The sequence below is a fragment of the Hippocampus guttulatus genome, chromosome 20 (assembly GCF_054856545.1).
Source record: "Hippocampus guttulatus isolate MCC_2025c chromosome 20, RoL_Hgut_1.0, whole genome shotgun sequence".
NCBI classification, from domain to species: Eukaryota; Metazoa; Chordata; class Actinopteri; order Syngnathiformes; family Syngnathidae; genus Hippocampus; species Hippocampus guttulatus.
Window position 1 is genome coordinate 5,049,769 of NC_141280.1, and position 27,451 is coordinate 5,077,219.

The following is a 27,451-nucleotide window of genomic DNA, read 5'->3' on the forward strand; positions in this document are numbered from 1 at the left end:
TAAAACATTTAAAGAAAGTACATCGTTCTCACTAAAGATGCTGAATGTTAAATGTATGATTTTAGACTGGTGCGTGCTGGCGAAAATAAACTACATATCCCTTCATGCAGTTCACCTAATTGCCATGGTAGCAGGAAGCCAGCCTGACGATTAGCGATAGCAATGGACAACAGAATTCGACCACTCCCCGGTGGGACACAGCCTACGTCCACTGTTAGCCCCTTTGCCGTCATCGAAGCCGAGCAAGGGGTTGCGGAGACGCGGGCTGGGAATAGACAGAGCCCCGCAGGGAGTCAGGCGAGGGAGCTCCAGGTGACCGGGACGGCCGAGGTTAGTTACCCGGCCGACAGAGCGTCGGTCCGGCTCAGCGTGGGCAACAGCAAAGCGACGGTCAACGAGGTCACCAGCAGCGTGTCACGACGGTTGGAATACATTTTGCAAGCTGTCAGGTGCGATTACAAACATTTTTAAAATGCCTCACACATTTTGGAAACATGTTAGCATCAGTGAGTACTCTACATTGTCCTTCGGTGTGAATGCTTGTTTGTCTATTTATACCGTATGATTGACTGGTGACCAGTCAAGGATTTAGCCCACCTCTCGCCCAAGGTCTGAACAGTAGCCCTTAAGTATCGAACCTATGTGGCGTAACATTGAATGTTTCTTGATAACTAGACAACATGGAGTCAGAGAAGACGACATAACTGTGAGGAAATTCCTCCACCGGGATGAAGAAGTCTATCACATGAATGCAGAGGTAGAGTACCATTTCGTTCCGGATCCACAATACGGTTATTGTCATGGTTGTAGTTTGCACATTGGTTACCTTTATTGAGCTACATGACACTGATGCCTTTCATAAACCCGTGTATGGCAATTTGCATTGTTCGCATTAAGGTCAGCAGACTTTTCTAAGGTAAGTAAGTCAATGTCTAGGCTCCAAGTCAATTGCCAGCCTATTGAGCATACGTGGTATGAAAAATGGGGTGCTGTCATGAGATTATGCAGGCGTGCCGAAGGTTGATGGCACTTCTTTTTTTTTTAGGTGACTGTCACCTTCTCTGATTTTGAGAAAATGGAGCAGTCCTGCAGCGTCCTGCTGGAGAAACTGGACAGGAGCGTCTCAGTTGGACTACCTCGATTTTTCCACAGCGCAGAATGCCTGAACCATATCAGGTAATCATTTTGTAACTCATAGATTTTATCTCCATATGTTTTCAAAAGTTAAAAGTAAATACTCAATTACAGATATAGGGCTGCAAAATGTACATTATTAGAGTAAGAAAGTATTCATTCGCCACAGTTTGATACCGTGTGTGTGTGTGTGTGTGTGTGTGTAGGCAGAGTGCATGTGTCTCTGCGGTGGAGAATGCCCAGCAGAAGGCCAGCAGAGTCAGCCAGCTACTGGGGCAAAGCCTGGGGGCGCCCACCCTGGTGCGAGAGGAGGAGATGCGAGAGTGGAGGACCCAGGATGAGGGTGAGGACGAAGATGGGGGTGGAGGAAGGCAGGGCCAAGAGGCCGCCTCCACCCAGGCCGCCTCTCTTCCCCGCATACCTAGCGCCACCGCCTTCTCGCGGGTGTCTGTCTACTTCCGGATGCGTGATGGAAATAGGAAAAAATACTAAGTACTGGCGCAGAAGAAATTTGTTTGTATGGATTGATTTGTACAGATGGGGGAGTAACAATTTCAGGTGTCGTATATGGCGAGATTGATCTTTTTGGTATCAGGTACTTGTGGAAGCTGCCGATACCCGCCTGTATTTAAGGCTAAAATATCTGACTTAATTTCTTCTTGTCAGTAGTTGGCACTATACCATGAAAGAAAGGTATTTTTTAATTTTTTTTAATTATAAAAAGTTCTTGAGGAAAGAGTGACCACTTGTACTGGTATCGGACTGAAAAATAACCGGTACTGAACATCCCCAGTGGCCTCCAAGTGGCAGTGCAATGAATGGAATTGAAGCATTAAATCATGATGCACAAACCGCTAGATTTTTATACATTGTTTAATTATTTTGTTACACAATATTACAGAGTGCAGTTTTCCTCATTAAAAATACATTGCAAAAAAATACCTTTTTTTTTTCTCTTGGGTATTTTTGGGAAGTCCATAACAGCCCGGAACAGAAATGAATGGCATTCCATTCATTTCAGTGGGGAAAGATGATTTGAGATTTCAGTGTTCTCAAGGCACCCCTCGATAAAGGTCGAGGGCGGGGGAGCCCGAAACATATCCCTTGCAATAAACAGGGTTTCCCTGTTTTGTCATTTAGTTGAACCCATACATTCATAATTATACATTCAAAGCCGTGCGTGTACAGCACTGTGCAAAAGTCAAGCGACATCATTTTGAGATGATGCTATTGTCAGCAGCTTCTAAGATGGTGGTAAAGCTGCCATTAATAGTAAATATCACAGAGCCATAATTGATGGACTTGTATGTGTCAAATTAAGGTGAAAATCAAAATGACCATGAAGTGGTACCATTCGGAATTGGAAATTATAAAAAAAAAAAATCAACCTCAATTTTGCACGGATTAACTCGATTAACTCCCCCCGCAAGGGATGCTTTTTCTTTGGCTTTTTTTTTTCTCGCAACACTAAAAGAGCAGCATAAAAATGGGCTATCAACCCTCCTGAACGTGTTGGATCAAACCGACGCCTTTGAAAAACGAGAAAAAAAATTAAAAGCAATTTTTTCTTGAAAGGCGCTTATAAATAAAATCTATTATTATTATTATTATTATAAATGTCATTAAATTAGAAATAAATTACATTTCTAAAAAGGAAGTTGCATTGTTATTCTTTCACGTTGGGCCACATTGGCCCATGAGTATTGTTTGGTAATATCAACAGTGGTCAACTTATTCATGAATGCGTGAAGCAAGTTAACTTTACACCCGAATCAACCACATAGGTCATATCCATTGTTAAAATGTGACTTAAAATACTTTGGAAGGCACACTGGAAAATGGCTGCTGTTTGTTTACATTGGCAATTGTGGCTAAGACTTGTACACGGTACTGTGTGACACCATCCATTCAAATGAGCTACTTCCCTTGGTGAAATCACCATGATCAACATCGTTTTCGTCTCGTGAGCCACGACGTTCAGGCATCGTCAATGTCGTCCTCTGGGAAAATCTCTTTCAGCCATGTTTGCGGCACGAAGCGTTCGCCATCAAAATGACTGAAGTAGTGGTCCAAGCTGGGAATGTTAGGCTGTAAACACATCACAGTCAATAGAAGACTAAACTCTCTGTGGGTGTGTGGCGACTTTTGTGTTCCTACTTTTTTTCCAGTGACACGCTTGAGATGAGTCTGAGGCAGGTAGCCCACTATTACATGGTTAGGTCCTGCCCCACTGAACAGAACTTTGTAATGGGGAGTCCTCTCGGCTGCGACGCCCTAATGGTTATCCAAACATACCATGTCATGGATGTGAATGCGATCACTTTGCCTTTTTGCCTCTGGTTTAAAACTTTTTCTTTTTTTTTCTCGCAGTAGTCACACCATCTGACCTGCTTTCTGTTGCTGTACATCTTATACACCCACTCGGCGGGGGCCCGCATCTCACTGTCCCAGCTCACTACCACGCCGATTCGGTGGCCCTTGCGGTCCATCACGACCTCGCCCACCCTCAGGAAGACGTAAGGTGGCCGCGGACTGCGCACCGCCTTAGATGCTGCGGTGACAAAAACACAAACATTGTCATTGGATTTCCATTAAAGGTGGCACGGCAGAATGGAAAATACATATGGATTTATTGAAAAAAAAAAAGACTAACTGCAAAGTAACCATGTAAACCATAGGTGTCAAACTCAGGTCCTGGAGGGCCGCTGCCCTGCATGTTTTCCAAGTCTCCCTGTTGCAACACACCTGATTCAAATGAACAGGTTCAATGTCAGGCTTCCGCAGAGCTTGCTGATGATCTGTTCATTTGAATCAGGTGTGTTGCAACAGGGAGACTTGGAAAACATGCAGGGCAGCGGCCCTCCAGGACCTGAGTTTGACACCAATGATGTAAACTAATCGTGGCCTGAATGTTGTGAAGCTAGTTCCCACTGAAACCCACTCAAACTTTGGCTCCCCAACACAGCAAATATTCAAGTGATGGCTCATAAGTTGGAAAAACTCGAGAGTTTGGGCACTCGTAAATCAAGGTACCACTTGATGGGCGCAAACCTCCAAAGAATCCCTGGTCGTTGTCAATCATCATGATTTCCATAGTGAGCAATTTGTCCTCCTTATCCGTATTCATACCGAGCACCGACCTGCATGGAAAGACCATGAGCACATTTAATGTTTTTAGGAGTTGAAAAATGTGGGCTGTTCCTCAGGGTACTCACAGGACTTTGTAAAGCTGCCGCTGGGTCCACTCGCTCCACGCAGAAACGCTGAGGTAAGAATCGCTCCACTCTTTCCACGCCTCAACCAACCTTGAACGCAACAGCATACAATTGAGTAAGACACTTTGTATTATTACCACCGCCAAGGAAAACCTGATAGTGGGGTGGGGTTCCGAATTTTTTCAGGAGTTCAACATCCACATAATAACCTTGACTTACAAAAGCAAAAAGTAGAAGCCAAAAAAAAAAGAAAAACAAACTGCTTAAAAAGGAAAAGACAAAAACACAAGTAAGTTGCCAACAGTATTGAAGTTAACCCCAGGTGTAAATGCTTTTAAATCAATAAATGTGGATGTGGGTGTGAATGGTTCTTTGTCTCTATATGCGCCCTGCGATTGACTGGCGACCGGTTCAGGGTCAGTTGACTGCCTTCCGCTCAAAGTCAGCTGGGATATGTTCATGGAGGCAGAAAAATTGTTTTACCTGTACTGGTAGGGTAGGGAAACCGGTACAGGCAGCTCAACGATACATGAGCCACTAATAATCAGGAAGTCAGTATTTAGTCACACCTCTCAATCTTTTAACTTCACCACCGAGGTAAAATCTAAGCATAAAAATGACATAAATACAAACTTATTAAATATCCTAACCCCTCTTTTTTTTTGGGGGGGGGGGGCACAACTTTAAGGTCTGATACTCAAGTCCTTTTAACATAATCAAAAGACTTTTAATGCCAACGTCGTACAGCAAATGCCACATAATTTATCAACGATGATACTAAAAACACAATTAGGTTAGAATGAAAGTACGTGTTCGTTGCCTACTGTGCTGACGCGTGGAGACGCTGCTCTGCCGTGTTGCCGCTCCATTTGTGGATAAGGTACTGAGCCGGGAAGGCCGACAGCAGGAGCATCAGTTGCACAGCCGCAGACAACGTCAGCTCAGGCATCACCTTCGGGGAGAAAAATCTCTTAAATACTGTACTCCCACTCCCTCATCTATACTTTACAACTACAGAATACGACACACACACAACAGTGTCACATCCATCATGCAGAGCAGTACGCAATCGATATTCATAACAGCTCATACTCATCTATATCACTATCTATATATAACATGGCAGAAACTCAAAAATCAAAGTTAATAAAAGCCATCACACGCAAAAAAAAAACTGCTTTATTAAATTGTATGGAAGTGTATAAGTGGCTAAACTGGCTACTTATACCTTCAGAATAATGCAATGCATCTTTATTTATATACCATTTCGAGCATAATACACGAAGTGGGCTGTTACTTGTATAAATGTTGCTAATTTAACATCCTTCATGATAAGTATTATTTTTATGTGTACTTATTTCTTTGTTATGTCATTATTTGTCCTGTTTCGGCTCACTATTTATTTGCTGTATAGGGTTCTGGGCAAGCACATCGATAGCCCAGGGCAGATTAGATTGTCATGGCAACCAAAACACAAAGGCTAAAATCTAATTGGAAAAAAAAAAGGAATGCCTACTTTGATTTTCATTTGACTTTATTTTTTTTCTTCCATGAAACAATTGTTTAATATATTAAGTGGGTCTCATAAAGTAAAAAGAAATTAAAACTATAATAGACATTAAACATTTAAAATGTGTTTTAATAAAAAAGTTAATTCATTGTAATTATTTATAAATAATAAAACAGTGACAATTGTTAGTGTACTGTTAAAACAGACTTAAATGTTCAATGTTGAGCACCAAAGGTGGTGCACCTCCTTGCTGCCCCTGATCAAAAACACAACAGGGAATGCTGGAGAATTTTGATGCTCACCTCGTTTTGACTTCCTTTTTCCTTTTCTTTCTGGCGTTGACCCGACTCCACCACGACTATGGCCACCTGTCTGTTGACATGCCACAGGTGGGCGGGGACGTAAACCCAAAACACTTTCTAGTTCCAGCCTATCGCGGCGGCGCACGGATTAACACGTGACCCCCAGTTCGCCGGAGCCACGTCAGGAAAAGAAGTCACCCGGTTAAGCGAACACAGAAAAATAGTAAGCCATGACAGCTACGGAGTTGTACGTCAACACCGTCGCCATATTGGATGTGTTTGATCGTACCCGTAAACGAATTTAAATCTGGGTTTTGACGTCATGAGACGACAGAACCAATACAAGGCACTGATTAGAGCGCCTCATTTGTATTTCAACCATCGACACACGTGAGTTGGGGAGATATTGAGGTCGGCAGTTCTATTTAGATACAAGTCATGACTGGCATCTCATGCCTATTACAGTACATACACATTTTGGGGTGGTGTCAATCGTGGTAGGAGTTCACAGTTTAAATAGGGCACGTATATATCTATAAATACACATATTCATGTTACTTTTATATTTCATTTGTATTTATGTGGAAGATATTTTGTTCAAGATTAAAAAATTTGTTCAAATAACAAAAAACGTAAGATGCTTCTCATCGCCAGTAGGGGCATATTTTCACAGCATCTGACGAATGCTAGGAAATTGTGGCTTTTTGTTTTTATCCCCAAAACAAAAAAATGAAACAGCAAGTGAATTGTTGAAACTGCTTTATTAACAAAGTGGTCTAAATCCATAAACTATGTGGAGGCCTCAGTGGTGGTGGTGGTGCTGCTGGTAGGGTTGTGGCAGGGAGCCGGACTGGATGGGCAGGAGATCTCGGGGCTCCCAGGATTGCGGACAGTGGATTTGCGCTTGCCGTTACGTACGGTGAGCTCAGCTCTGGGATTGAACGTCAGGGGCACGAAGCCGTCGGAGTCGGCCATCAGGACGATCCACAGGGGTCCTGAAAGAGCATGAACAAAACCACCGGGCGGCATGTTCAATAGCACGTTGTGGTTTAGGCCTGTTACATGCTAATAAAGTAAGCTGCTTCCATTTGAAAGCGTCTAATCTGACCTCGGCCGCTAATCACATCCAATTATAGCTCAACTGCATGACAACCATGGATGTGTTTACATGGTTTAGACCAAGGCTGGGCAAATTTTGAAATAAAAGAGACAGATGGACCATCTGACTGGATGTAAAATACTGTAAATCTTTGTTTATATTGCACCTTCACAATAGCTCCAACTGTAACAAAGCGCTTTACAGAGCATATAGATTTTAATTATTCAATTTTAGGGTACAGCTAAACTGATGCAACACATACTATAGGACTCTTGATAATGTAAATGCTCAGTGGGGTGAAAAACATGGGACTGAGTTTGATAGGGATTCAATCGATGTATGTACCATGCAGCATCTCCACGACTGTGAGGTTGAAAAGCTCCTGGAGGGCGCGTAGACACAACTTGCCATCACACAGGAGCATTGGACGCCGTTCGTCGATAAACACGTTCTCGGACAACTGCTTCTGTGGGATCCAAAACGTAGGCAAAAAGTCAAGTGCTGCTTGTCAAGTCAAGCCACCATTGTATACTTATTTGCTGTTATGCCCTTGCATGTGGGAAAGTAGAGAGACGCTCTCTGATGCATTTTACAGCAAATTACAAAACAGTAAAAAGTACAAAGTCCACCAAGGCAGTTTTCTTATGTGAACGTACCTGACATGTGACATTGATGTAAGGGGGCTCGGCAGCAGCCGGGTATGAGCTCGCAACCTTCTTGCCGTTCTGGGCGTACTCTCGGATCTCGCCCAGGCACTGCTGCACATCTGCGAAGCGAGCGAACAGCCGCTCCATGTTGAAGACTAGATGCTCCAGCGCCCGCTCCCAGGAGGATCCGCCTGGCGGGGCCACCATTGGCTCCGGTACCACCTCCGGCCGAGGTGATCCAGCTCGGCTGGAGTCCCTGCTAGTCTGGCCGGCCACCACCAGGCTGGCCATACGGCCGACGTCCAAGTTCTCCACGGCACAGGAGGGGGTTCTTTCCGAGGAGGCGGAGAAGTCCGCAGAGCTGGACTCGGGGCTCCTCACCTCCTCCACCAGCCTGCGTCTACTCCCGGGTGAGCGGGGTACTACTCCATTCCCGGGCAGAACCAAGTCCTTTATCCCCAGCTGCTCCCTGTCATCCTTGGGCAGGTGCTCCGAGTGCCTCCTAATCCGTGACAAATTAGCAGGAGGCTCTACGTTGAGATGGGAGGGGGCACCCTCTCCATCGAAGTCTTTGGCCACCAAGCGCAGGATATACTTTTCTGTGTTGGAGGACGGGAGGAAGGCGGGGTCCATTGACTTCTGCCGGCCGACCATCATGAGCAGCACTTTGTCGCTGAGGAAACAGACGCCCTTGGGCCTGTCTGTGGCCTGCAGCGAGATCTGCTGGATGTTGGGCATGGCCGATGCCGTGATACGGTACACCAGCACCATGTTACAAGTGTTGGACGCCACGGCCACAGTGGATGCACGCGGGTCGAACGCCACCAAATCCGGCACTAGGATCCCGGGGATGCTGACTTTGCGTGTGGTGACCACCTTGCGTTCGTATGTGATCAGCACCAGGTGTGATGAGTCCTGACTGGAACCCGTTACTGAGTCCTTGCGCTGCAGGTGAATAAGTGGGCTGGGGTCTGAGCGCCGGTGCCTGGCCAGGAGGTGGGTGAGGTCCAGGGGGCCCGAGGTGGGTGTATGGGACTTCTCCGCGAGGTCAAATGACAGCCGTCTGGAATCCTGAGAGAAGTCAATTTCTGGCGTCTGGACTCGAGAGGGGTCCACCTCGAAGGCCATGCCGGCGTTCAACCCACACAGCTTCTCCAAAGGCAGCTCTGTCGCCACGGCAACCTGAGAGTCTCCAGTTGCCTCTGTGGCACAGATGTAGCCCCCCACGTCAAAAATGGGGCAAAAGGAGCAAGCCACGAGGCTTTTGTGAATGTCGTTCCAAATGTAGGAGTGGAGCGCGGTGCCGATCGCCACCACCAAACGGGTTCCGTCTTTAGTCCAAGACGCACAGTGGATGAGCCCGCTTCCCTTAATATCCGCCTTGGTCCTCCTGTTGTCCACCCGTACCGAGAATAGCACTGATGCGTCCCGCTTGGTCAGGAGGGCCAAAATGTCCAGTTTGGGGTGCCAGACGCAGCCTTGCGCGAGCAATGGGAAGGGCTCGCTCATTTCGCAGGTCTGTGTGCACAGCAGCTTGTTATGCTCCAAGGCGCTCAGCTGCAGCTGCCAAACGCTGACATGCTTCTTGTGCTGCACGGCCAGCAAGGCGGGTGAGTCGGGGCAGCACAGCGGGCCCCAGAAGAGCCCGAGGACGTGCTCGAACTGCCCGATGACATTTGTGTCGCCAAACTTGGTCTCGCCGCGTTGGAAGTAGAGCGTCGTCAGGCACACCTGCTTGCCGTCGGTCCATGCTACCCCGTGCACTGGGTGGATGGCCTGGTGCAGCGTGTTGATGCCGCTCCGTAGCAGCTTGGCCTTGCCCAGGTCCATCTCTGTGAGAAAGCGACAAAACAATCTGAGCGGCCGGGATGTCCTCGCCTTGCAGATTGTAACCAGCAAAGGTTCTCTCCTGGGTTTCCTTCCAATTAGGCACCTTAATCTGCTCTCCTGAGCCGGGCGTGCTGTGACGAGCACGAATAGCCGATTATAGCGCAACGACCTCAACACGACACTCTCGGGACCTTTCAGGACTCGAGGCCGCTGACGTCGCTCACTTAATCACACATTGGGGATGAGACATCTTGTCATCCTGGCGCAAACAGAATTGCTAAGGGAGACAAGTAGGATCAAGGTGGTGGAAAACGTTCCTTTAAATTTCCATGTGAAGTTAAAATGGGAAATTATGGAAATATTCCTGAATGGAAACTTCCAGTGGGGAGTAGTGGGAAATAAATCCAAGGCATAAATAGAGACTACCTCCAAACAGAATCGAGAGGAGTGATTACTCCTCAAAGATCACTCATAAACTAGATTTAGTTTGTAACCCTGGAAAACTTGTAAATAGGCCTACTCAAGTCAAGGTACCGTACTTGCATGAAATGTTGCATTTTTAGTCAAGATTACGATATAAATTATTAAACTATATTTAGGTTCACTGTTAACAGCCAATCCTAAATTCCTTGTTTATTATTGTTAATTCCAATGAAAAGTTTCCATCATAATTTTATTTTTTTTTAAATGGACGACAACCCATCATCTAATGTAACAAGTACTGTAATCTAGTGTGTAGTGATGCAAAATACGTTTTGTTAAATCATGAAGGACAACTTTTCATACACTTTTCAGTCCATCGTTGTCGCTTTTACATTATTTACACAGCTAACATTTTGCCACATGGGTGAGCATACTATCATGCCGTGGCTCCATGTTTAGCTAGGAAAGACTTTAACAGGCTGGGGGAAAAAATACACACACTGTATTTTCGGGGGAAAAAAACACGTATTTTGTCGAGTAAAGTTTCGCGAAGTACTTACAGTGAATGCTGCCATGGGTAACTTCACATTTTAGCGGTGAAACACCAAACCATCAATGTTGACTCGTCCTTAACCCGGAAGTAATGCCTGGGCACCGTCCGGAGAAGTGCATCATTGGAAACGTAGTTGAATTTATGAGTTACTCCTGCACTTTATTTGATAATGTCCTCAGAATAATTGTACAAATTAAACTTTAGATACATATGTATTCATAGCCTGTCTGACATTTGAATTAATGTTTGATAAATGTTTCAGATAAAATGGGAAATTTTTGTTTTTATTCTCAGTCTCTATTACAGAGAGAGAGACAGAGAGAAAGAGAGACTGTATAGATATAGATATATCCATCCATTTTCCGAACCGCTTGATTCTCACTAGGGTCGCGGGGGGTGCTGGAGCCTATCCCAGCCATCTCCGGGCAGTAGGCGGCGGACACCCTGAATCAATTGCCAGCCAATCGCAGGGCACACAGAGACGAACAACCATCCACGCCCACACTCACACCTAGGGACAATTCTAGAGCGTCCAATCAGCCTGACATGCATGTTTTTGGAATGTGGGAGGAAACCGGAGCACCCGGAGAAAACCCACGCAGGCCCGGGGAGAACATGCAAACTCCACACAGGGAGGCCGGAGCTGGAATCGAACCCGGTACCCCTGCACTGTGAAGCCGACGTGCTAACCACTGGACTACCGGGCCGCCCTGATATAGATATATAGTACACATAACTATTGAATCTGACCACCCTAAGTCAAATTTAACATTGAACATCCTCAGTATACACAAACATTTTATAGCACATATGCAATATAATTAAAATTTAAAATATTTTCATATTTGCCGACTGTTGTTGGCGCCTTACACGGAAGTAATTTACGGCCACCACTCTGAGAGGTGTATTATGGGAAACGCTGTTTAAATGCAATTCGGGATCATTTCGAACGTATTTCCTCGTTTTTAAGTGGACTATGCTTTCGGATTTCAACGGTAAGCGCCAACAGAGACCTGTTGTACATGCCGCTGTTCACATTTGATCTTAAACAGCACCCATAAATCAACAACAAGCAACTACTGCTCTGCCTAGAAAATACTCCCCATCGCCGCAGTGTGGCGCCGCCATCTTGTGATAGCCCACCACTAGTGGAAGTCCAAAAATCCGCTTGCTCGCTTTCCCCATATCTTGGCTGGGAGGCTCTCGGCAGCGGTCGGGTGACGACTGCATGCTGTCCTTCGGCGGACACCGAGGAGTAACGGTAGCGGCCATACGGGGAAACGCTCGCCTGGTAAGGACTTATGTTCCACGTCTAAAATTCGACGACGTATCGCAGAACCATGGGCGTGGAAGTCGAGACAATATCTCCCGGTGATGGTAAGTTGCTTCTCCGAAGGGGCTAGGTAGTTCTCTCCCCGGTGCCGAAACTATTATCTTTTTATTATTATGTCTTAATTATATTATTTGTGCATTCTATCGTCGTTACTCGTGTGAGCAACGTTCAACATTTCAAATCATCCTCCCCCGTCGAAATGAACGAAAACTCAGTTAATTTGTTCCAGCCTTCCTAAAAAAAATAAACGCAACAAAAAATAGTGTAACGTGTTCTATTTAAATAGGAAACTGTACTACAATATTGTACTGAAAGAGAGTAACATCATAATTAAAATAGAATGTAAAGAATGAATTAGTTTGTGCATCATGCAGGATTTTACTCTTCAGTTCAATTTGTTGTGCTGATTCCTCTGGTGATTGTGTAGGTGTGTTGTTGAGCTGGGTGGCAAAATGTGAAAACCTTCTGGAGGCCCCTGTTAGTCTTACTGTATTGCTAATAATACAGTCACTCTTCATCTTAAATTAAAATATAATTCTAAAAAAGATTGTGTCATGTTGTGGCACAATGCGGTACTACACTAAAGGTGCACATGTCTAATTGAAGAGTTTCGCACATATTAGAAAATACTGTTACGAATGTGCAAGTGTTAATAGTCCGGTCCGTTTGTTCGGTGAATGCTTTTAAAGAGTATTAAAAATATGTGATACAGCGTGTGCAAAAGTTGAACTGCAATTTTTTTGAGTGTAATGTATTTGTGTCCCCTAGGAAGCACATTTCCAAAGAAGGGTCAGACGTGTGTGGTTCATTACATAGGTGAGTAAGTCATAATTTTTGTACAGTGTCTTGTATTGTCCTATGCCCTTTCATGTTGTCCTGCACGGTCTTATGTTGCCCAAGTACTGTCACATCTTGTCCCATGCGGTCTTTTGTTATCCCATCTGTTCACTTATTGTCCTATGCTTGCCTACTATGGTCTCACGTGATCGTATTTTTTTTTAACCATGTTATGTCCTGCTGCTCCAGTTTGTCCCATGGTCTTCCAATTTAATGTATACCACATTTACTTACATGGTATGTGGTATACAGGCTCCTTCAAGTGCAGCGGTGCCCAACCAGTCGATCGCGATCGACCGGTAGCCGGTGGAGTGTGGTCTCAAGGCGATGTAGCCCAATACTGTCCCATGCTGGCCTCAATTGGCCGTCCAGCATGTCTATACTTCACGCTATCCTTTCTTTTTTGTTCAGACAGACCATTTTTTTGTGAACTGCACCGCTGTGACACGGGGGAAACACATTTGGGTTAGCGTGTGCCTTGGGCGCTTGTTCGGCGCAGACAAGTAGGTCAGACAGAAAGTAAACAAAACAAAAAGCAATGCTGGTTTGCTATCAGTCCCATCTGCAGATCAGCAGGTTTATGATGCGGCTATTAAAACACTGCCTCGCCACTGTGCCGCGGGTTTTGTCATAAACAGACGTAGCCGTGTTGAGATGCTCTGAACTATTATGTAACTTTAACAAGAACTAATGATTTAACCCCGTATGATGATCTAACAGCCAAAGAAGGAGAAAAAATGCCATTCGTGTCATTGCTGCATTCCTCCCAAACAAGGTCTCAACACCCCCATGTCCGCCTCCCTCCCTACTGACTGCATGCCTCCATTGGTGTGCGTCACTCACATCCTCCGCGTTCTCTCACTCTGCATGTCCGCCCCAATTTTGACTCATTAAATCATCCTGCTGCTAGCTGCTGGCTCCAATTCAGCCAGACAAACCCCATAGATCGATAAACCTGTTCTCGACTCTGCGAAAGGGAAATGGCTGGCATGAAAACTCTGGCCGATCTTTCAAAACTCGGCCCCCTGAAGCCGGATTCACTGAGCAGTGTCAAATTGGGTTGGCATGTCCATCACAAGTTGACAGACAAAACGTTTGAAGGAGCCATGTTTGGAACACGCACACAGGAAGTCAGCCATTTTTGTTTGAAGTGACCATTTGAGGGTTAGTGTTGCCACCGATTCAAGACAGATGGTAGACTGCTAACCTGCGAAAAATTACGAGATGGCAAGTTTCATAGTTGAAAATACCCCCCTGAAACATTTGCGACCTTGAACGAACCCCGGCAAGAATGCAACAGTCGCTACCTTTGAAATCAGTGGTAATTGTTCGCAGCTCAGTGGGATAAGGACTTGAGCAACTTCACTTTTTTAACCACATTTAGTGTGAAAATGTTTCGTTTTAAGGTCAGTTTGGCTAACTCATGAGGTCCTTCAAAGACAAACTTGGCCAAGAGATTTAGTGTGATTGTTACCTGGTTACCAAATTTGACTCGCATACACTGGACAGATGGACAATGATAAATTGTGAGAAATATTTGTCATCATCATTGTGTGTGGGTGGAGCACTGTGGTGAAGTTTGATATCTTGACCAAAAAAAAAAAAAAACACACACACACACAAAATGGTAGTTACGTGTAAGCGTCCATGCCGCCTCTCTGGGTTAATGCCTGGCCCTTATTTTGTTTTATAAGGGCAGAGATCAAATTGAGATACCAGTGAGGAGGAAGTCTGGTGATAGCGGTTAGCCATAGATTTGGGATGCTCAGCGCTCCGAGGCTTCCTGCTGGCTAAATAGAAGCAAAGATAAAGAGGCTATTTGTTACATAAAGTATTTTGTTGTGGCTTTTTTTTTTCAGTCGAAGCAAACGTCACATTCCAATCTGCTCACTTCATCCCAACTTCAATGGGAACACTGGACGTGGCTATTTGTGATCCTCACATTGGGATTCTAACCACGCAGACACGCACACACAGCAGACACTCGCTTACATGGCACGCAGCTGACCCTCTCATGACTCGGGCGGGTGGCAGAGATTCCTAAATATGGCGAGCGAGCGGTCATGTGGTTGACATTTTTAAGAAAAGCTGCTCAGGCTCGTACATGGAGTTTTGAGTTCAAGAGTGCAAACTAATCTGTTGTTATTATTCACATGATTCGCTCACTGATCATAACATCAGGTACAAAAAGCGATTCAGTGGGTGGAAAATGGATGCTAAATGCCTGGATTGCTTCCAGTACATTTCTGTGGGGAGCTAAGATGCGGGATTTTCTAAATTGAAAACATTCCATGAGCATCATGGGAATTAAGTGGGAATTGAGTTAAGCAGGCATCTATGCAAAATAGATTGCTTTCCATGCAGACGAGAGGGCCCACAAGCGCTCATCTTGATGCGGTGTGCAGAGACATCTTGTCCATCGTGTTCACTGCACCACCTCGTTTGGTTTTCACAATTGGATGCAATGATCTTGCGGGCTTTATACGGACCACAGGCTGCAGTTTTCCCACCATTGTTGTATGAAGTCCTCCCAGTCACCCAAAGCGACATTTGTGTAAACTGCAGTGGGAGCTCAGCCATGAAGCCTGACATGCAGCTTTTTTTCTGATCCACCCTTTTTAATGCAGGCGGGAGTGTCATGCTGGCAGCTTCTCGAGACTGTGTGGGGGAGGCAGACGGGTGAGGGGCGGGTGGGTGAGATGACTGCGCGACAGGATATGGCGGAGTAAAAATAACCCCGCCCTCGGTTAGCGCTTCAGCTTTTTTTTTTCTCCTTTTTTGTGCCGACGCAGCCAAAGAGGTTGGAGTTTTCTCTTGAGAGTCATAACGGGCAGCGTCAGGATCCGGAAGGGATGAGAACTACCACCCCGCCCGTGCACCCAGAGCTGATAGCGGTAGCGACTGCATAAAAAATAATACTATAGTAGCAATAATAATAATAATAATGCAGAATTTGGATTGACATCATGCGAGTTACATTCCAGCTGCCAGCAGAGAATACATCGAAAATATGTAATAATAGTGGAATAAAATTACATGCACAATCATTTAGTTTTAGCCTACTGTAATTAATAACACCCGTAAAGTCAAGCAAAATATGGGCATCCCTGTTAGGTTTTACACACGGATGCGCCATGGCAGGTGTTGGCCCGCTGTTGCTTGGACTTGGTGACTTCCTTGTCCGCTAAATTTAGACGGCCGGTGAAAGCGGAGAGGCGACACAGCTATGGCGTTAAAGTGTGACGTTCACACAACGTCTTTAGACCCCCAACTATTCACACTCGCCGAGTGAACACAGGCTCACATAAATTAAGGGGTCGTAACCAGAAGAGGCTTTAAGCGGTTTACTGCCAGTCCCAGTTGAAGTTTACTGTCAAATTAAATACAATTACATTTTGTCTATTTAAATCTTAGCCTTTGGAAAGTCTTCTTACCTTTAATGTTTGCAAACGATGTAAAACAACATTGACAGAACAATGGTTAGAATCAGTATCTGACATTTTCATCCCATTTGGGTTTTTACTTTTTTTTTCTTTTCTCCCTCGACATGCTGACAAGGGACGCCCTAGTTGTTAACTTTAAAAATAATCCAATAAACCAGGCCACCTGCTTCCTGATTCATAGTCTGCCTTTGCGCATTTGGGAGAATTGAAACCCACGCAAGATCCTGTAAAGACATCCCACCTACCCCGCACTCACTGTCACGCTTCAGATTGTCCAACTAAATCCTAAAAAAGGCCCCGTTAGAAAATCACAGCCAAAACTGATGATTTTGTCTTTTTGACAGGTATGCTGCAGAACGGCAAAAAGTTTGACTCATCCCGAGACAGAAACAAGCCCTTTAAATTCAAGATTGGACGCAACGAGGTGATCAAAGGCTGGGAAGAAGGCGTGGCTCAGGTCAGAAAACAAACTGAATATTTAAATTATATTTTTTGTAAACACGCTCCTTGCACCAGCCACTCCAGATGTAAGCGTAGATTGGTTTTATTTCAGGGGTACTTGCCTCTTGTCAATCAAAACAAACCCCACAGTGGTCGGTTGACTGTATGGGAGCATAATGAATAACAAGAGCACTGTGTTCTTAAATCATTAACAGAAGGGAGGATTTCATGGAATTTGATATGAGCTGAATTTGGGTTTAATGCAGCAGCCCCCTCTGCTGCACAGTAAGAAGAAGGCAGTTTTCAAAGTTTAAATACAGTACAGTAGATTTTTTTAAAGGAATTGCTAAAATGCTAGAGAAATAATGATTTTGCAATATTTCCATTTGCTTTTATGTAAATTGTGTCACACGGAAATCATCTTTTTTGCTTCTTGCGAATTAACCCGATCAACATGTCGAGCAGACATTTTCGTGACTGTGTATCACAAAAAGGCGCTCAATGATTGGACAGTCAGACCGCTCGTTAGAATGCCCATTAACATGTTGCATATACAGAAACACAAGCTTGGACCAACACATGCTGACTGACAATTTTAAAATACATTTTTGTTGTCCCCAGATGAGCCTGGGCCAGAGAGTGAAGCTCACCTGCACACCGGATGTCGCCTACGGCCTCACGGGCCATCCCGGCGTCATCCCTCCCAATGCCACACTCGTTTTTGATGTTGAGCTCCTCAAACTGGAGTGAAACATTTTTACAGGGACCTGCTCGATGCGCTGACTCCCCTCCCACCGCCATCCCATTCTTGTTCCATTTACTCTTTAAATGCATCTTAACTCATACTATTTTGCAATCAAAACACTCACTGCCTTACAGTATTAGCAACTGAGTATAAGCACATGACAAAACTCCCTGCATCTTGACTGATTATTTTCTACATAAACATAACGCGTACACAAGCTACTGACCTGACTGCATCGGCACTTTAATCAGGGTTTGTCCTACTGAATGCTCATGAAAATGTTGCCGAGTTAGCTATGTATTTGTAACTACCCCCCCCCCCCCAAATAAAAAGCATTTACTGCACGTGCGTTTTCTCTTGTCGACCTGGTCTCATGGCGTACAGAACCGTTGCTGCTTACCATTTTGTTGACCAACTCTGTTCTGTAATAAAAATGGCATGTTAACTACAATGTGTCCTGTTAAATATTTGCCTGAGAAGAATATTTTTTAAAATCCTATTTGACATATCAAACAACACATTTAACAAATATTTACTTTATATACTGTATGTTTTATTAATAACCTTAAAGTTCTAAAATGGTACAGTATCAGCATCTTTACGAGTTTCAGCTCGAATTTGTATTATACCGTACCAATATGGCCGCCGGAGCGGAAACGTTGTTTAGTTACTTCCGCTTTTAGTTCAGACACTCACCGTCTCTTTCATTGGCTAATGACCTAAGTCATGAGAGTCCATTGGATGGACGCACGCACACTTTTTGTCAACCTTTAAGGACCACAAGAATAAACAAGGTCAGAAAATGTTAAAATATATACAAAGATTGTGCCATAAAATGCACGACACGAATAAATGCTCCATTTTGTCGACGCGACTTGTCAAAAACATCGGTTGGCCACCGTTAGCTTCGTAGCCGCTGCATCTAGCTTAACTTTTTATCTCTCATTTTTAAAAATTAAATTTACTGACTCAAACTTAACATTGTCCCCTTTGTCACGAATGAACATGATTACGTTCATGTCCCGGTTAACGTGTTCATTATCGTTTAGCTGTATTATTGTATCTGAGATATTACTGTATAACCTTTTCGACTAGCTTTTAGCTCATAATGCTAATATGGCGTTTATAGTCTATTATATTAATTATTTTCAACTCTTGTCACCTTGGGAAATGCTTAGTCACATTGCTTATAGAAGTCAAGAACCAAAAAGAAAATATAATGTTCAAAAACAGGCCATTTATTACTTAACGACACATGCTTACGTGTTCAAATGAGAAACTTAGGATGAGCATGACATGTACAAAAAAGAATCTAGATAGATATTACAAATGAATATCTTTTTTTAGGAAAATGAAAAAAACTATTCCTAAAGTGGCACCTGTTGTTACAGAAAAGGATTGTTCTACAAAAAATAAACAAACATGCTACTATTTCACCCTCAGGTTTACCTCCCTCAGGTCATCCATGCGCGTGTGAGCCCAGGGTAACCATGCTAACGGCACACAGAGCGTGCACCACCGCCCGGCTCTTGGCCCGGATGCCACTCCACACCTGTGGGATCCACACCTCGGCCCCGCGTCGGTACCAGGTGGAGCTTCACCCCCAGTGGGCTGCCTTGGCCAAGAAGCAGCTGAAGGGGAAGAACCCGGAGGACCTGATATGGCACACGCCCGAGGGCATCGACATCAAGCCGGTGTACACCAAGGCTGGTTCGGATGCGAGTGCGGACGAGTTACCAGGGGTGTTTCCCTACACTAGGGGGCCCTATCCCACCATGTACACCAGCAGACCCTGGACCATCAGGCAGTATGCGGGATTCAGTACCGTGGAAGAGAGCAACAAATTTTACAAGGATAACATCAAAGGTAGGGCAGACCCGAGGTCAAACATTAATGCGGGTGTGACAAAAGGTGTTGTCCATGAATTTTTTTTTTAGCAGAAAAGGGTTGGGCTGAACAATTGAAGTGTGAGATTTACTTTGAAAAAAAAAGATCAAAATAGGAACATTTCAAAACGTGACATTTTAGGGGTGCAAGTAGAAGATTGAGGGGGAACACTAAATTGATTTGCAAAGTAAATATTCATCCCACTAATTTCCACTATAATATTGATAAATGGGTTGAAGTGTGGAGCACGACTTTGTCAGGATCAAAAAAATATTAAAGTTACTAATTATATGTAAAAGATTTTGTGAGCAAATCCCAGTATGTTCATTTTCATGTTTTCCCTTGTGAATCTCAGCGGGGCAGCAGGGCCTGTCGGTAGCCTTCGATCTCCCCACGCACCGCGGTTATGACTCGGACAACCCGCGGGTGCACGGCGACGTTGGCATGGCGGGTGTGGCCATCGACACGGTGGAGGATATGAAGATGCTCTTTGATGGCATCCCGCTGGAGAAGATGTCCGTGTCCATGACCATGAACGGAGCCGTCATCCCAGTGCTCGCCATGTTCATAGTGACGGGCGAGGAGCAGGGTGTGCCCAAGGCCAAGCTCACCGGAACCATCCAGAATGACATTTTGAAGGAGTTCATGGTGCGGAATACCTACATTTTCCCACCGGAACCTTCCATGCACGCCATCGCCGACATCTTTGCGTACACATCTCAGGTAAGCACAGTCAACCCTTGTGTATCGTGACGAATGCATTTTGCATTTTTGTTTACTGTTACAAATTCTACACATTAATCACGACAAACGAGGGATTACTGTATACCACTTCACAATTCCAAAGTAATTCTTTGTAACCCAACTGGTGTCTATGCTAATGGTTTGTTATTTTCCAAGCACATGCCCAAGTTCAACTCCATCTCCATCAGCGGCTACCATCTTCAGGAGGCGGGTGCCGACGCCATCTTGGAAGTGGCCTACACTATCGCCAACGGGCTGGAGTACTGTCGCACCGGACTCAAAGCTGGCTTGACCATCGACAAGTTTGCTCCCAGGTGAAATAATGGCGCAGCGCAATTTTTACGGGTCAGAAGTCATTTTACGTTCACTGTCGTTGGCAACTTGCCGCACAGCTGCAGTGGTACGTCCCAGTGCAGAGGTGATGCTCCCAACACATGTTACAATTCTATCTCTTGAAATTGCTTTCGTTCCCAAGTGTGCTCTGTCACCACCATTGAATAATTGCAACAATGGTACATCGACATGAGGGTCAAGCGACGCTGCGGCAAATGCGGTCTTTTCACAGATGTCTCGTCCAATGAAAGGCTTTCTCACAAAAGCCATTTTCTCCTTTCAGCAGGCAACTCAAGCCAGACATGCCATTCGCAACCTCTAACAATAGACAACTTGTTCTCAATAGACTACCCGGTATACTTGAAAGACTTTGACTTTATCTTCTTCAAAAAAAATATTTACTGCAGGTTCAGTGAACCTTTTTCTTATCAAGGGCCATTTCATTTTTAGAGGGTCCTCCAGGGACACACAATCAACCAAATGTTCCTTTGTTTTAGTTAGTTCGTCAGTTTTGCAATTTTAAAATATTTATTTTCCTTCGTCAAACTTAATATTTTGCGTCATTTATTTTTAGCATTTTAATTAAAACTTACATTGTTTTTAACCTCTATAATGTATACCATCTATCACTTATGCTGTATTTATGCACATGTATCTGTACCCATGTATTTGTACATGTGCAGATTGTCGTTCTTCTGGGGCATCGGCATGAACTTCTACATGGAAATCGGCAAGCTGCGGGCGGCCAGGAAGCTGTGGTCCACGTTACTGCGGGAAAAGTTCCAGCCTCAAAACGCCAAGTCCCTCCTCCTACGCACTCACTGCCAAACGTCTGGTTGGTCTCTCACGGAGCAAGTAAGTCGCTTGCCATGAGTCGCGCATATTTTACAAAAGCTGATGCTAAATATCCATTAGAAGTTAAATTCCCATTCAGGCCACGCCTTACAAAAGGACTGTTCCCAGGACCCGTACAACAACGTGATCCGCACGGTCATTGAGGCCATGGCGGCCGTTTTCGGAGGCACGCAGTCGCTCCACACCAACTCCTTTGATGAGGCCCTGGGTCTGCCCACCGTGAAGAGCGCCCGGATCGCTCGCAACACGCAGATCATCATCCAGGAGGAGTCGGGCATCCCCAAGGTGGCCGACCCGTGGGGGGGCTCGCACATGATGGAGTCTCTCACCGACGATCTCTACAACACTGCCTTGAAGGTGCGTTGGAAACACGAGGCAGTACAGACAAGTCATCATATCTCGAAGCTCTATAATTCGTTAACAAATTATATTGTACATTACAAATCTCATTAAAAATGACAATCCTTTGCAGATTTTGATTCAAATAGGAGGAAAATGCTCAAATCAAATGGACTTTCTCTAGGTCTACTGGCTTGGCTATTCGCTACCACGACTGAGTCGAGACTATAAGTAAGACATTGCTTCTTTTTTTTTTTTCTTTCAGTTTATCCAGGAGATCGAAGAGATGGGGGGCATGGCCCGGGCAGTTGCTGAGGGCATTCCCAAGCTCCGCATCGAGGAATGCGCAGCACGCAGACAGGCCCGTATCGATTCACGTACGCCAACGCTCGCATCATCAATGTTTCCATATTCCAGTCAAGCCTCCATCTTTTCAACTGATGACATTTGGACAGGGTCAGAGGTCATCGTCGGGGTGAACAAGTACCGCTTGGAGAAGGAGGAGACGGTGGAGGTGCTGGCCATCGACAACACCCTGGTCCGACAGAAACAGATTGAAAAGTTGAAGAACGTAAGAACAAAGTCAAATAAAGTGCATTTGACATTGTTCTGAGGTTATTATTATTGTTAGTATTTTAATAGAGACTAACTTTAGGGCCTTTTAAAGGGCACAAATATGATTCTTTTTAGTTTTGTTAAATGTTTGGGGGTTAAAATAAAATCCATAATTCAGAGTCATGAAATAATAATAGTATTAATGATATAAAAAAATACAACTAGATATTATTAAAACAATAAAGGCAAGGTTCTAAACAACAATGGAACATTATTTATTTTACCATTCTCAACTTTAATAGCAAGGTAAAGATAAGCTCAAATATATTACAATATTATTTTAAAAACAACGTAATTGTTATTAAAATAAATACAATATACGTGACAGGTACGGGAGACTCGCGACATGGATGCCGCCCACAAATGTCTGGCTGCCATCGAGGAGTGTGCCCGCACTCGAGAGGGAAACCTGCTGGCTTTAGCTGTAGAGGCAGCACGTGCCAGGTTTGTATTTAGGATTTGAACAAATAAGACCATGCAATAATCTCGTACAGCCTGTTGTTAGTTTAAGATGTCGAGTTGTCCCCTCCCCCCCTTGTTGAGTGCAGATGTTCTGTGGGTGAAATCACGGACGCCATGAAGAAAGTGTTTGGTGAGCACAAGGCCAGCAGCCGCATGGTGAGCGGCGCGTACCGCAGCGAGTATGGCGAGCATAAAGAAATCACTGGGGCTCTCAGAAGGTACTGCACACGGAGAATATTCACAAGCATATATTCATTTATCACAAGAGAATGTTGATCCCACAATCATGATCACAGAGTGGCGGATTTTAAGAACCAGGAAGGGCGGAACCCTCGTCTCCTGGTGGCCAAGATGGGCCAGGATGGCCACGACCGAGGCGCCAAGGTGATCGCCACCGGGTTCGCCGACCTTGGATTTGACGTGGATATCGGGCCACTCTTTCAGGTTTGGATCTGGGTTTTTGTAATCAGCCAATTTATCGATCGGTCCCTGCAAAAAACAAAGGTAGGTACCACATTGCATGTGACCGACAACTGTACTTGCGGCGCTGTCCACCAGACGCCGGTGGAGGTGGCCCAGCAGGCGGTGGACGCAGATGTACACTGCGTGGGCGTCAGCACGTTGGCTGCCGGCCACAAGACTTTAGTGCCCGAGCTTGTCAAAGAGCTCCGCAAGATGGGGCGACCCGACATCCTGGTCATCTGCGGGGGCGTCATCCCACCACAGGTAATGGCCAGCGTGGCTACGTACAGTTGATATAGAAAGTCTGCACACGGCTGTTTCAATGCTAAGTTTGTGTGGTGTAAAAACAAAAATGAAACCAAGGTCAATCAAACTTCTCCCACCATTAAGTGCTGGTTATTAGAAAGCAAAAGAAATGTCAGGGAAGTTCTAATAATAAGTTAAAATAGCATTTTTTTCACAGTTGAAATTAAATTGAATTTAAACTGAAGATAAAATGTAAAAATTCAATTTCAAATAAATATTGCGGTTGATTTAATATTAAAAAATATTAGCCTTAGACATGTTAAATTATTTAATTTCATTTAAATTTGAATTAGCATGCCTATCTGTCAAAGCTGGAATAAAATTGTTTCATTCAAGTTGTAATTCAACTAGAAAGTACATTTAAAATTAAGATGAAATTGAAACAAATTTGGAATAAAAAAGTGGAAATAAAATAAAAGTTTAAAGTAAATTCAATGATTGTGATTTATAAATTACCAAAAAAAAAAAAGGAAATGAATGCAAATATTAACATGGGCACCCTTTTTAAAACGCAGGACTACGACTTCTTGTACCAGAGCGGCGTGAGCGCCATCTTTGGGCCGGGCACCAGAATCCCGCAGGCCGCCGTGGATGTGGTGGACAACATTCACAAGAGCCTGAAGAACATCCGACAAGCCATATAACGGCCAGCTTTTTACATTAGAAAGGCAACGTATTCCGCTTGCCATTTTCAAGACATTTTGACAAAAATGTTATCCACTGTCAAATGTTGGCGATAATCATGATCGTAACTAGAAGCATGTTTGTCATTTGCCTTACCAAGTATCTTGACATCACTCTGGATCATTCATATTTGTATATTGTGTATATTTTTATGAATTAAATGCTTCAGAAGCATTTGCTGTGTCAACTGAACCTCTTAGCGTGAATTGTTGTTTGTCAATGTGTGCCTTGTGATTAGCTGGCAACCCTATCTACATCGCCAAAATGTAAAATGCTTTGTTTTCTGGCTCACTTGAGATGTCATAAAAAGAACCGCTTGTGCTCTGGTTCTCCCCTCTGAACACAAGCCGCCGCAGGCGCCACCTTGGTCCAGTTCTTAGTTTCCCTTCAAACCACCGTGCTAGCCGTGGCAACTTTGGAACCCAGTAAGGACTTTCCCCCTCCTTCGCCTCCTCTCCTGGCACCCCCGCCGTCCTTGCCGCCACAACATCCGGGCCGGCACTGCACCAGTTTCTTGACCTCGCGCTTGAAGCTCTGGCTGAAAATGTAGTAGATGATGGGGTTGCAGGCCGTGGAGCTCTTGGCAAACATGCAGGGCAGCAGGCTCAGTTGAGGTGAGATGGGGCTGCCGGGCCCCAGGGTGGACCACAAGCTCACCATGCTGTATGGAGACCAGCACATGATGAAGCTCACACTGATCACCACCGCCATCTGCAGCACAGGACGAGGGCCCCGAGTGTTATACAAGCGTAGAAGTCAGCATGATACAGTTTGACCTTCATTTCCAAGTTTTTCCAAAGCCCAAATTTAAGTTGAGGATTTCGAAACTTGAAGTGTAAACAGTGTTGATTGCTGTGGGCGTGTCCATTGAATGTGCTGGAACCACGTTCCACTGAACTGTCAATCAAACACCGTTACAACAACCTGCAACAAAAGCCTGCAAACGTGAGCCTTGAACATGTTTCCACTTGAAGCCTCTTGTGATCCCCACAGGACTTTTACATGCCGCGACAATGCGGCGCTCTGCGCTTAGCAGTTCTCTCTACCCTGGTTGTCAAGTGAGGCTTTTATTATTCTTTTCACCATTCTCACAGTGATGAATGCCCTCCTGGCTGACAACGAGGCGTTCTAAATCGGCATCTTCGGGATATAGCCAGGCATAGTTATCTAGCTAACCGCTTGTCGAACGTGTGCTGAATAGCTACCGATGCAAACAAAGGTACCCAATGTATGAACCAATCTGGACAAAACTGACCGTGAGCAGCCTGCGGTGCAGCTTGAGTACGTTGGATACGCGTCGCCCATGTCCCACTGACTTCCTGTAGGTGACGTAGAGTTTGATGGCGATGCCGAAGTAGCAGCACACAATCACGGTTGCCGGCAGAGCCAAGTTGAAGGAGAACATGGCCACCACAAAGGAGGAGTCCCCGTGTCTCAGTTCGCCCCAGGCCAGTGAACAGGACAGTCCGAATGGCTCAGGACCGTAGCGGCCCCAGCCCAGGATGGGCAGTAGAGCCCAGAGCAGGGCGTACAACCAAGCCCACGAACACAGAAGCTTCATCTGACACCAGCTCACCTTGTCTTCTGGATAACATCACATCCATCAACAATTGATACCGTCTTAGTCGCTCAAACTCAAATAAAAGGATGAACGAGTGTTTTGAAAGCTCTGGCTACTTACTGGGCGACTGCAGGTCCAGGGAGACCACAAAGCGCACGATGGCCAAGAGCATGAGGTTCATGATGCTGGCCACGCCAAAGAAGAAGCCGACCAGGCCGTAGTAGAGGCAGCCGGCGTCCCCCCCAAGGAAGCGATGGCTCCAGGCCGAGGCCACGGCCAGAGGGTACATGGTGACCGCCGCCCCGAGATCCGTCACCGCCAAGTTGACGCTCAGGAGCTCAGGAGGTTTCATGCGAGAAGAACGATTGAAAGCCATCACCAGAACCAGCAGGTTGCCCGCAATGGAGAACACGGCTGCGAGCACATAAAAAAGAAAAACGTTAAATCTCTTTATTCGAGTCGACCAGTAGTTAACTTCACATTCTGGATAAAGAAGCTTTGAGAATCGGTTTTGGGACCAAGTCATGAAAAGATTTGTCATCCACATGAAGCAAAAAAAGTTGTGTACGTTGACGCCATATCTTTTTGCTCCTTGTTTCAGTTTTGTTGTCTTTCATTTTCATCAGGATATCATGTGATGAAAAGAGAGACATGATACTATTTTATCGACGGGGAGTTGATGAGTGTTCAAAATGTTTTCGCTAAAATTTCAAGCAATTGAAGATGCAAATTTGGACATGAATGATAAATCGCATTGCGCGTGCTTCGATTCATCTCTTTGCATTTCCTCCTTCTGCAACGCGCTCCATGAATTGCGCAGCAAGATTGCAGAGGCAATCTCCTAAACCAGACACACGAACGGGTTCTTCCTGTCTTAACGTGAATTGTAATACTTATAACAGAGTACATTTTTGACAGATAATGTCGCCACAGAAGCCTCAAACTGCATTTTATCATCACCACCAGACACCTGCCCCTTTTTATTCCCTTTTAAACAACTGCCGTTAACCAACATCAGATAGGAAATTCCAAAGCTGCCTTTTACATTTTTTGCATGTCCATTATTCTTTCATTATGCCCACCCCGGGGGCTTTTTAATACACTTCATCAATATACAAATGCAATCTGCTAGGAGTATTTGGCTGATGCTTTCTGCAAAACCTCCCAAGACTGCATCAGTTGATTGGTTAATTTAGTCGGAATGAGTTGAAGATCATAAACAAGCCACAAATAAAAGTGTCAAAATCTGGGAAAAAAACCCCAAAAAAATAACTTACTTATAAACAGCAGGTACGTGCCGGCGCCGATGTCCATGCTGGGCGATAGCGTGGAGCGATAGTGGTCATACGTGGGCGGCGTTGGAGAAGAATCCATGTTGGCGGTAGAAGACGAAGATAAAGATGCGCATCTGTCGTGCGATGCTGTCACGTCCATATGTGATGCTTTCCAGCTACCTTCCCCACTGCAGCCTGAATGCAGCACGCGTCGCCATGGAGACCGTGAACTCGTGATGTCACTCAAGTGACCATACAAAAAATGCCAAAGATAAAATGTATGAACTTAAAAAAAAAAAGGTGAAATGATGCCAACGTGTATTCCTGGTCAAGAAAGTAAAGTCTGTTAACGGAAGTTTAAAAAAACCCATCAAATCCCAGTTTTGGCAGCAAAATTGAGAAATTCTAAGAAAATAA

The 27,451-nt window shown here is 44.9% G+C and overlaps 6 protein-coding genes across 11 annotated transcripts; 3 read left to right on the plus strand and 3 right to left on the minus strand.

Moving 5' to 3' along the window:
• The first annotated feature begins 136 nt into the window (after positions 1 to 136).
• LOC147187669 (interleukin-1 receptor-associated kinase 1-binding protein 1 homolog) lies at positions 137 to 2,012 on the plus strand. Its single transcript, XM_086101002.1, has 4 exons — positions 137 to 449; positions 676 to 757; positions 1,046 to 1,176; positions 1,341 to 2,012. Exons 1-4 carry the CDS (start codon positions 163 to 165, stop codon positions 1,624 to 1,626), a joined length of 786 nt encoding a protein of 261 aa, XP_085957128.1. The 5' UTR covers positions 137 to 162; the 3' UTR covers positions 1,627 to 2,012.
• LOC147187670 (uncharacterized) lies at positions 1,990 to 6,263 on the minus strand. 2 transcript variants are annotated; one of them, XM_086101005.1, is made up of 7 exons: positions 6,162 to 6,263; positions 5,174 to 5,301; positions 4,350 to 4,439; positions 4,186 to 4,274; positions 3,522 to 3,685; positions 3,292 to 3,408; positions 1,990 to 3,222 (listed from the first exon to the last, which is right to left on the minus strand). In XM_086101005.1, the coding sequence occupies exons 2-7, from the start codon at positions 5,296 to 5,298 to the stop codon at positions 3,112 to 3,114; spliced, it is 696 nt and encodes a 231-aa protein (XP_085957131.1). In that variant the 5' UTR covers positions 5,299 to 5,301; positions 6,162 to 6,263; the 3' UTR covers positions 1,990 to 3,111. The 2 variants fall into 2 exon arrangements, with proteins under 2 accessions (XP_085957131.1, XP_085957130.1); XM_086101004.1 differs by having other exon boundaries at positions 4,168 to 4,274.
• A 640-nt stretch (positions 6,264 to 6,903) lies between these two features.
• Positions 6,904 to 11,660, minus strand: LOC147187671 (WD repeat and coiled-coil-containing protein-like). 4 transcript variants are annotated; one of them, XM_086100451.1, is made up of 5 exons: positions 10,721 to 11,660; positions 9,841 to 10,014; positions 7,917 to 9,739; positions 7,606 to 7,726; positions 6,904 to 7,156 (listed from the first exon to the last, which is right to left on the minus strand). In XM_086100451.1, exons 3-5 carry the CDS (start codon positions 9,735 to 9,737, stop codon positions 6,951 to 6,953), a joined length of 2,148 nt encoding a protein of 715 aa, XP_085956577.1. In that variant the 5' UTR covers positions 9,738 to 9,739; positions 9,841 to 10,014; positions 10,721 to 11,660; the 3' UTR covers positions 6,904 to 6,950. The 4 variants fall into 4 exon arrangements, with proteins under 4 accessions (XP_085956577.1, XP_085956575.1, XP_085956576.1 ...); XM_086100449.1 differs by lacking the exon at positions 9,841 to 10,014; XM_086100450.1 differs by lacking the exon at positions 10,721 to 11,660 and having other exon boundaries at positions 9,841 to 10,707.
• A 235-nt stretch (positions 11,661 to 11,895) lies between these two features.
• On the plus strand, positions 11,896 to 17,963 carry LOC147187672 (peptidyl-prolyl cis-trans isomerase FKBP1B). Its single transcript, XM_086100452.1, has 4 exons — positions 11,896 to 12,090; positions 12,815 to 12,862; positions 16,671 to 16,783; positions 17,389 to 17,963. Exons 1-4 carry the CDS (start codon positions 12,054 to 12,056, stop codon positions 17,515 to 17,517), a joined length of 327 nt encoding a protein of 108 aa, XP_085956578.1. The 5' UTR covers positions 11,896 to 12,053; the 3' UTR covers positions 17,518 to 17,963.
• Positions 17,964 to 18,217: 254 nt separating this feature from the next.
• LOC147187673 (methylmalonyl-CoA mutase, mitochondrial-like) lies at positions 18,218 to 24,391 on the plus strand. 2 transcript variants are annotated; one of them, XM_086101009.1, is made up of 13 exons: positions 18,218 to 18,306; positions 18,956 to 19,378; positions 19,755 to 20,122; positions 20,300 to 20,457; positions 21,160 to 21,331; positions 21,440 to 21,688; positions 21,936 to 22,047; positions 22,126 to 22,241; positions 22,614 to 22,729; positions 22,834 to 22,965; positions 23,044 to 23,191; positions 23,306 to 23,473; positions 24,031 to 24,391. In XM_086101009.1, exons 2-13 carry the CDS (start codon positions 19,003 to 19,005, stop codon positions 24,157 to 24,159), a joined length of 2,244 nt encoding a protein of 747 aa, XP_085957135.1. In that variant the 5' UTR covers positions 18,218 to 18,306; positions 18,956 to 19,002; the 3' UTR covers positions 24,160 to 24,391. The 2 variants fall into 2 exon arrangements, with proteins under 2 accessions (XP_085957135.1, XP_085957136.1); XM_086101010.1 differs by having other exon boundaries at positions 18,232 to 18,306; positions 18,971 to 19,378.
• Positions 24,381 to 27,353, minus strand: LOC147187674 (opsin-5-like). Its single transcript, XM_086101013.1, has 4 exons — positions 27,038 to 27,353; positions 25,881 to 26,174; positions 25,455 to 25,783; positions 24,381 to 24,910 (listed from the first exon to the last, which is right to left on the minus strand). The coding sequence occupies exons 1-4, from the start codon at positions 27,192 to 27,194 to the stop codon at positions 24,587 to 24,589; spliced, it is 1,104 nt and encodes a 367-aa protein (XP_085957139.1). The 5' UTR covers positions 27,195 to 27,353; the 3' UTR covers positions 24,381 to 24,586.
• Between the last annotated feature and the right edge of the window lie 98 nt (positions 27,354 to 27,451).

Bases quoted from the DNA above. Each gene is read 5' to 3' on its own strand.
- LOC147187669 (XM_086101002.1), top strand. From the start codon at position 163: ATGGACAACAGAATTCGACCACTCCCCGGTGGGACACAGCCTACGTCC. The intron at 450-675 runs GTGCGATTACAA...CTTGATAACTAG, and splicing joins TACATTTTGCAAGCTGTCAG to ACAACATGGAGTCAGAGAAG. The intron at 1,177-1,340 runs GTAATCATTTTG...GTGTGTGTGTAG, and splicing joins GAATGCCTGAACCATATCAG to GCAGAGTGCATGTGTCTCTG.
- LOC147187670 (XM_086101004.1), bottom strand. From the start codon at position 5,298: ATGCCTGAGCTGACGTTGTCTGCGGCTGTGCAACTGATGCTCCTGCTG. The intron at 4,440-5,173 runs GTAGGCAACGAA...GTTGCGTTCAAG, and splicing joins CGTCTCCACGCGTCAGCACA to GTTGGTTGAGGCGTGGAAAG. The intron at 3,686-4,167 runs GTACCTTGATTT...TTGTCACCGCAG, and splicing joins AGGTTTGCGCCCATCAAGTG to CATCTAAGGCGGTGCGCAGT.
- LOC147187671 (XM_086100449.1), bottom strand. From the start codon at position 9,737: ATGGACCTGGGCAAGGCCAAGCTGCTACGGAGCGGCATCAACACGCTG. The intron at 7,727-7,916 runs GTACGTTCACAT...TGGATCCCACAG, and splicing joins ACATCAATGTCACATGTCAG to AAGCAGTTGTCCGAGAACGT. The intron at 7,157-7,605 runs GTACATACATCG...ATGCTCTTTCAG, and splicing joins AGTCGTGGAGATGCTGCATG to GACCCCTGTGGATCGTCCTG.
- LOC147187672 (XM_086100452.1), top strand. From the start codon at position 12,054: ATGGGCGTGGAAGTCGAGACAATATCTCCCGGTGATG. The intron at 12,863-16,670 runs GTGAGTAAGTCA...TCTTTTTGACAG, and splicing joins GTGTGTGGTTCATTACATAG to GTATGCTGCAGAACGGCAAA. The intron at 16,784-17,388 runs GTCAGAAAACAA...TGTTGTCCCCAG, and splicing joins GGGAAGAAGGCGTGGCTCAG to ATGAGCCTGGGCCAGAGAGT.
- LOC147187673 (XM_086101009.1), top strand. From the start codon at position 19,003: ATGCTAACGGCACACAGAGCGTGCACCACCGCCCGGCTCTTGGCCCGG. The intron at 22,242-22,613 runs GTAAGAACAAAG...TATACGTGACAG, and splicing joins AGATTGAAAAGTTGAAGAAC to GTACGGGAGACTCGCGACAT. The intron at 23,474-24,030 runs GTAATGGCCAGC...TTTAAAACGCAG, and splicing joins GGGGCGTCATCCCACCACAG to GACTACGACTTCTTGTACCA.
- LOC147187674 (XM_086101013.1), bottom strand. From the start codon at position 27,194: ATGGACGTGACAGCATCGCACGACAGATGCGCATCTTTATCTTCGTCT. The intron at 26,175-27,037 runs GTAAGTTATTTT...ATGTGCTCGCAG, and splicing joins CACGTACCTGCTGTTTATAA to CCGTGTTCTCCATTGCGGGC. The intron at 25,784-25,880 runs GTAAGTAGCCAG...GATGTTATCCAG, and splicing joins CCTGGACCTGCAGTCGCCCA to AAGACAAGGTGAGCTGGTGT.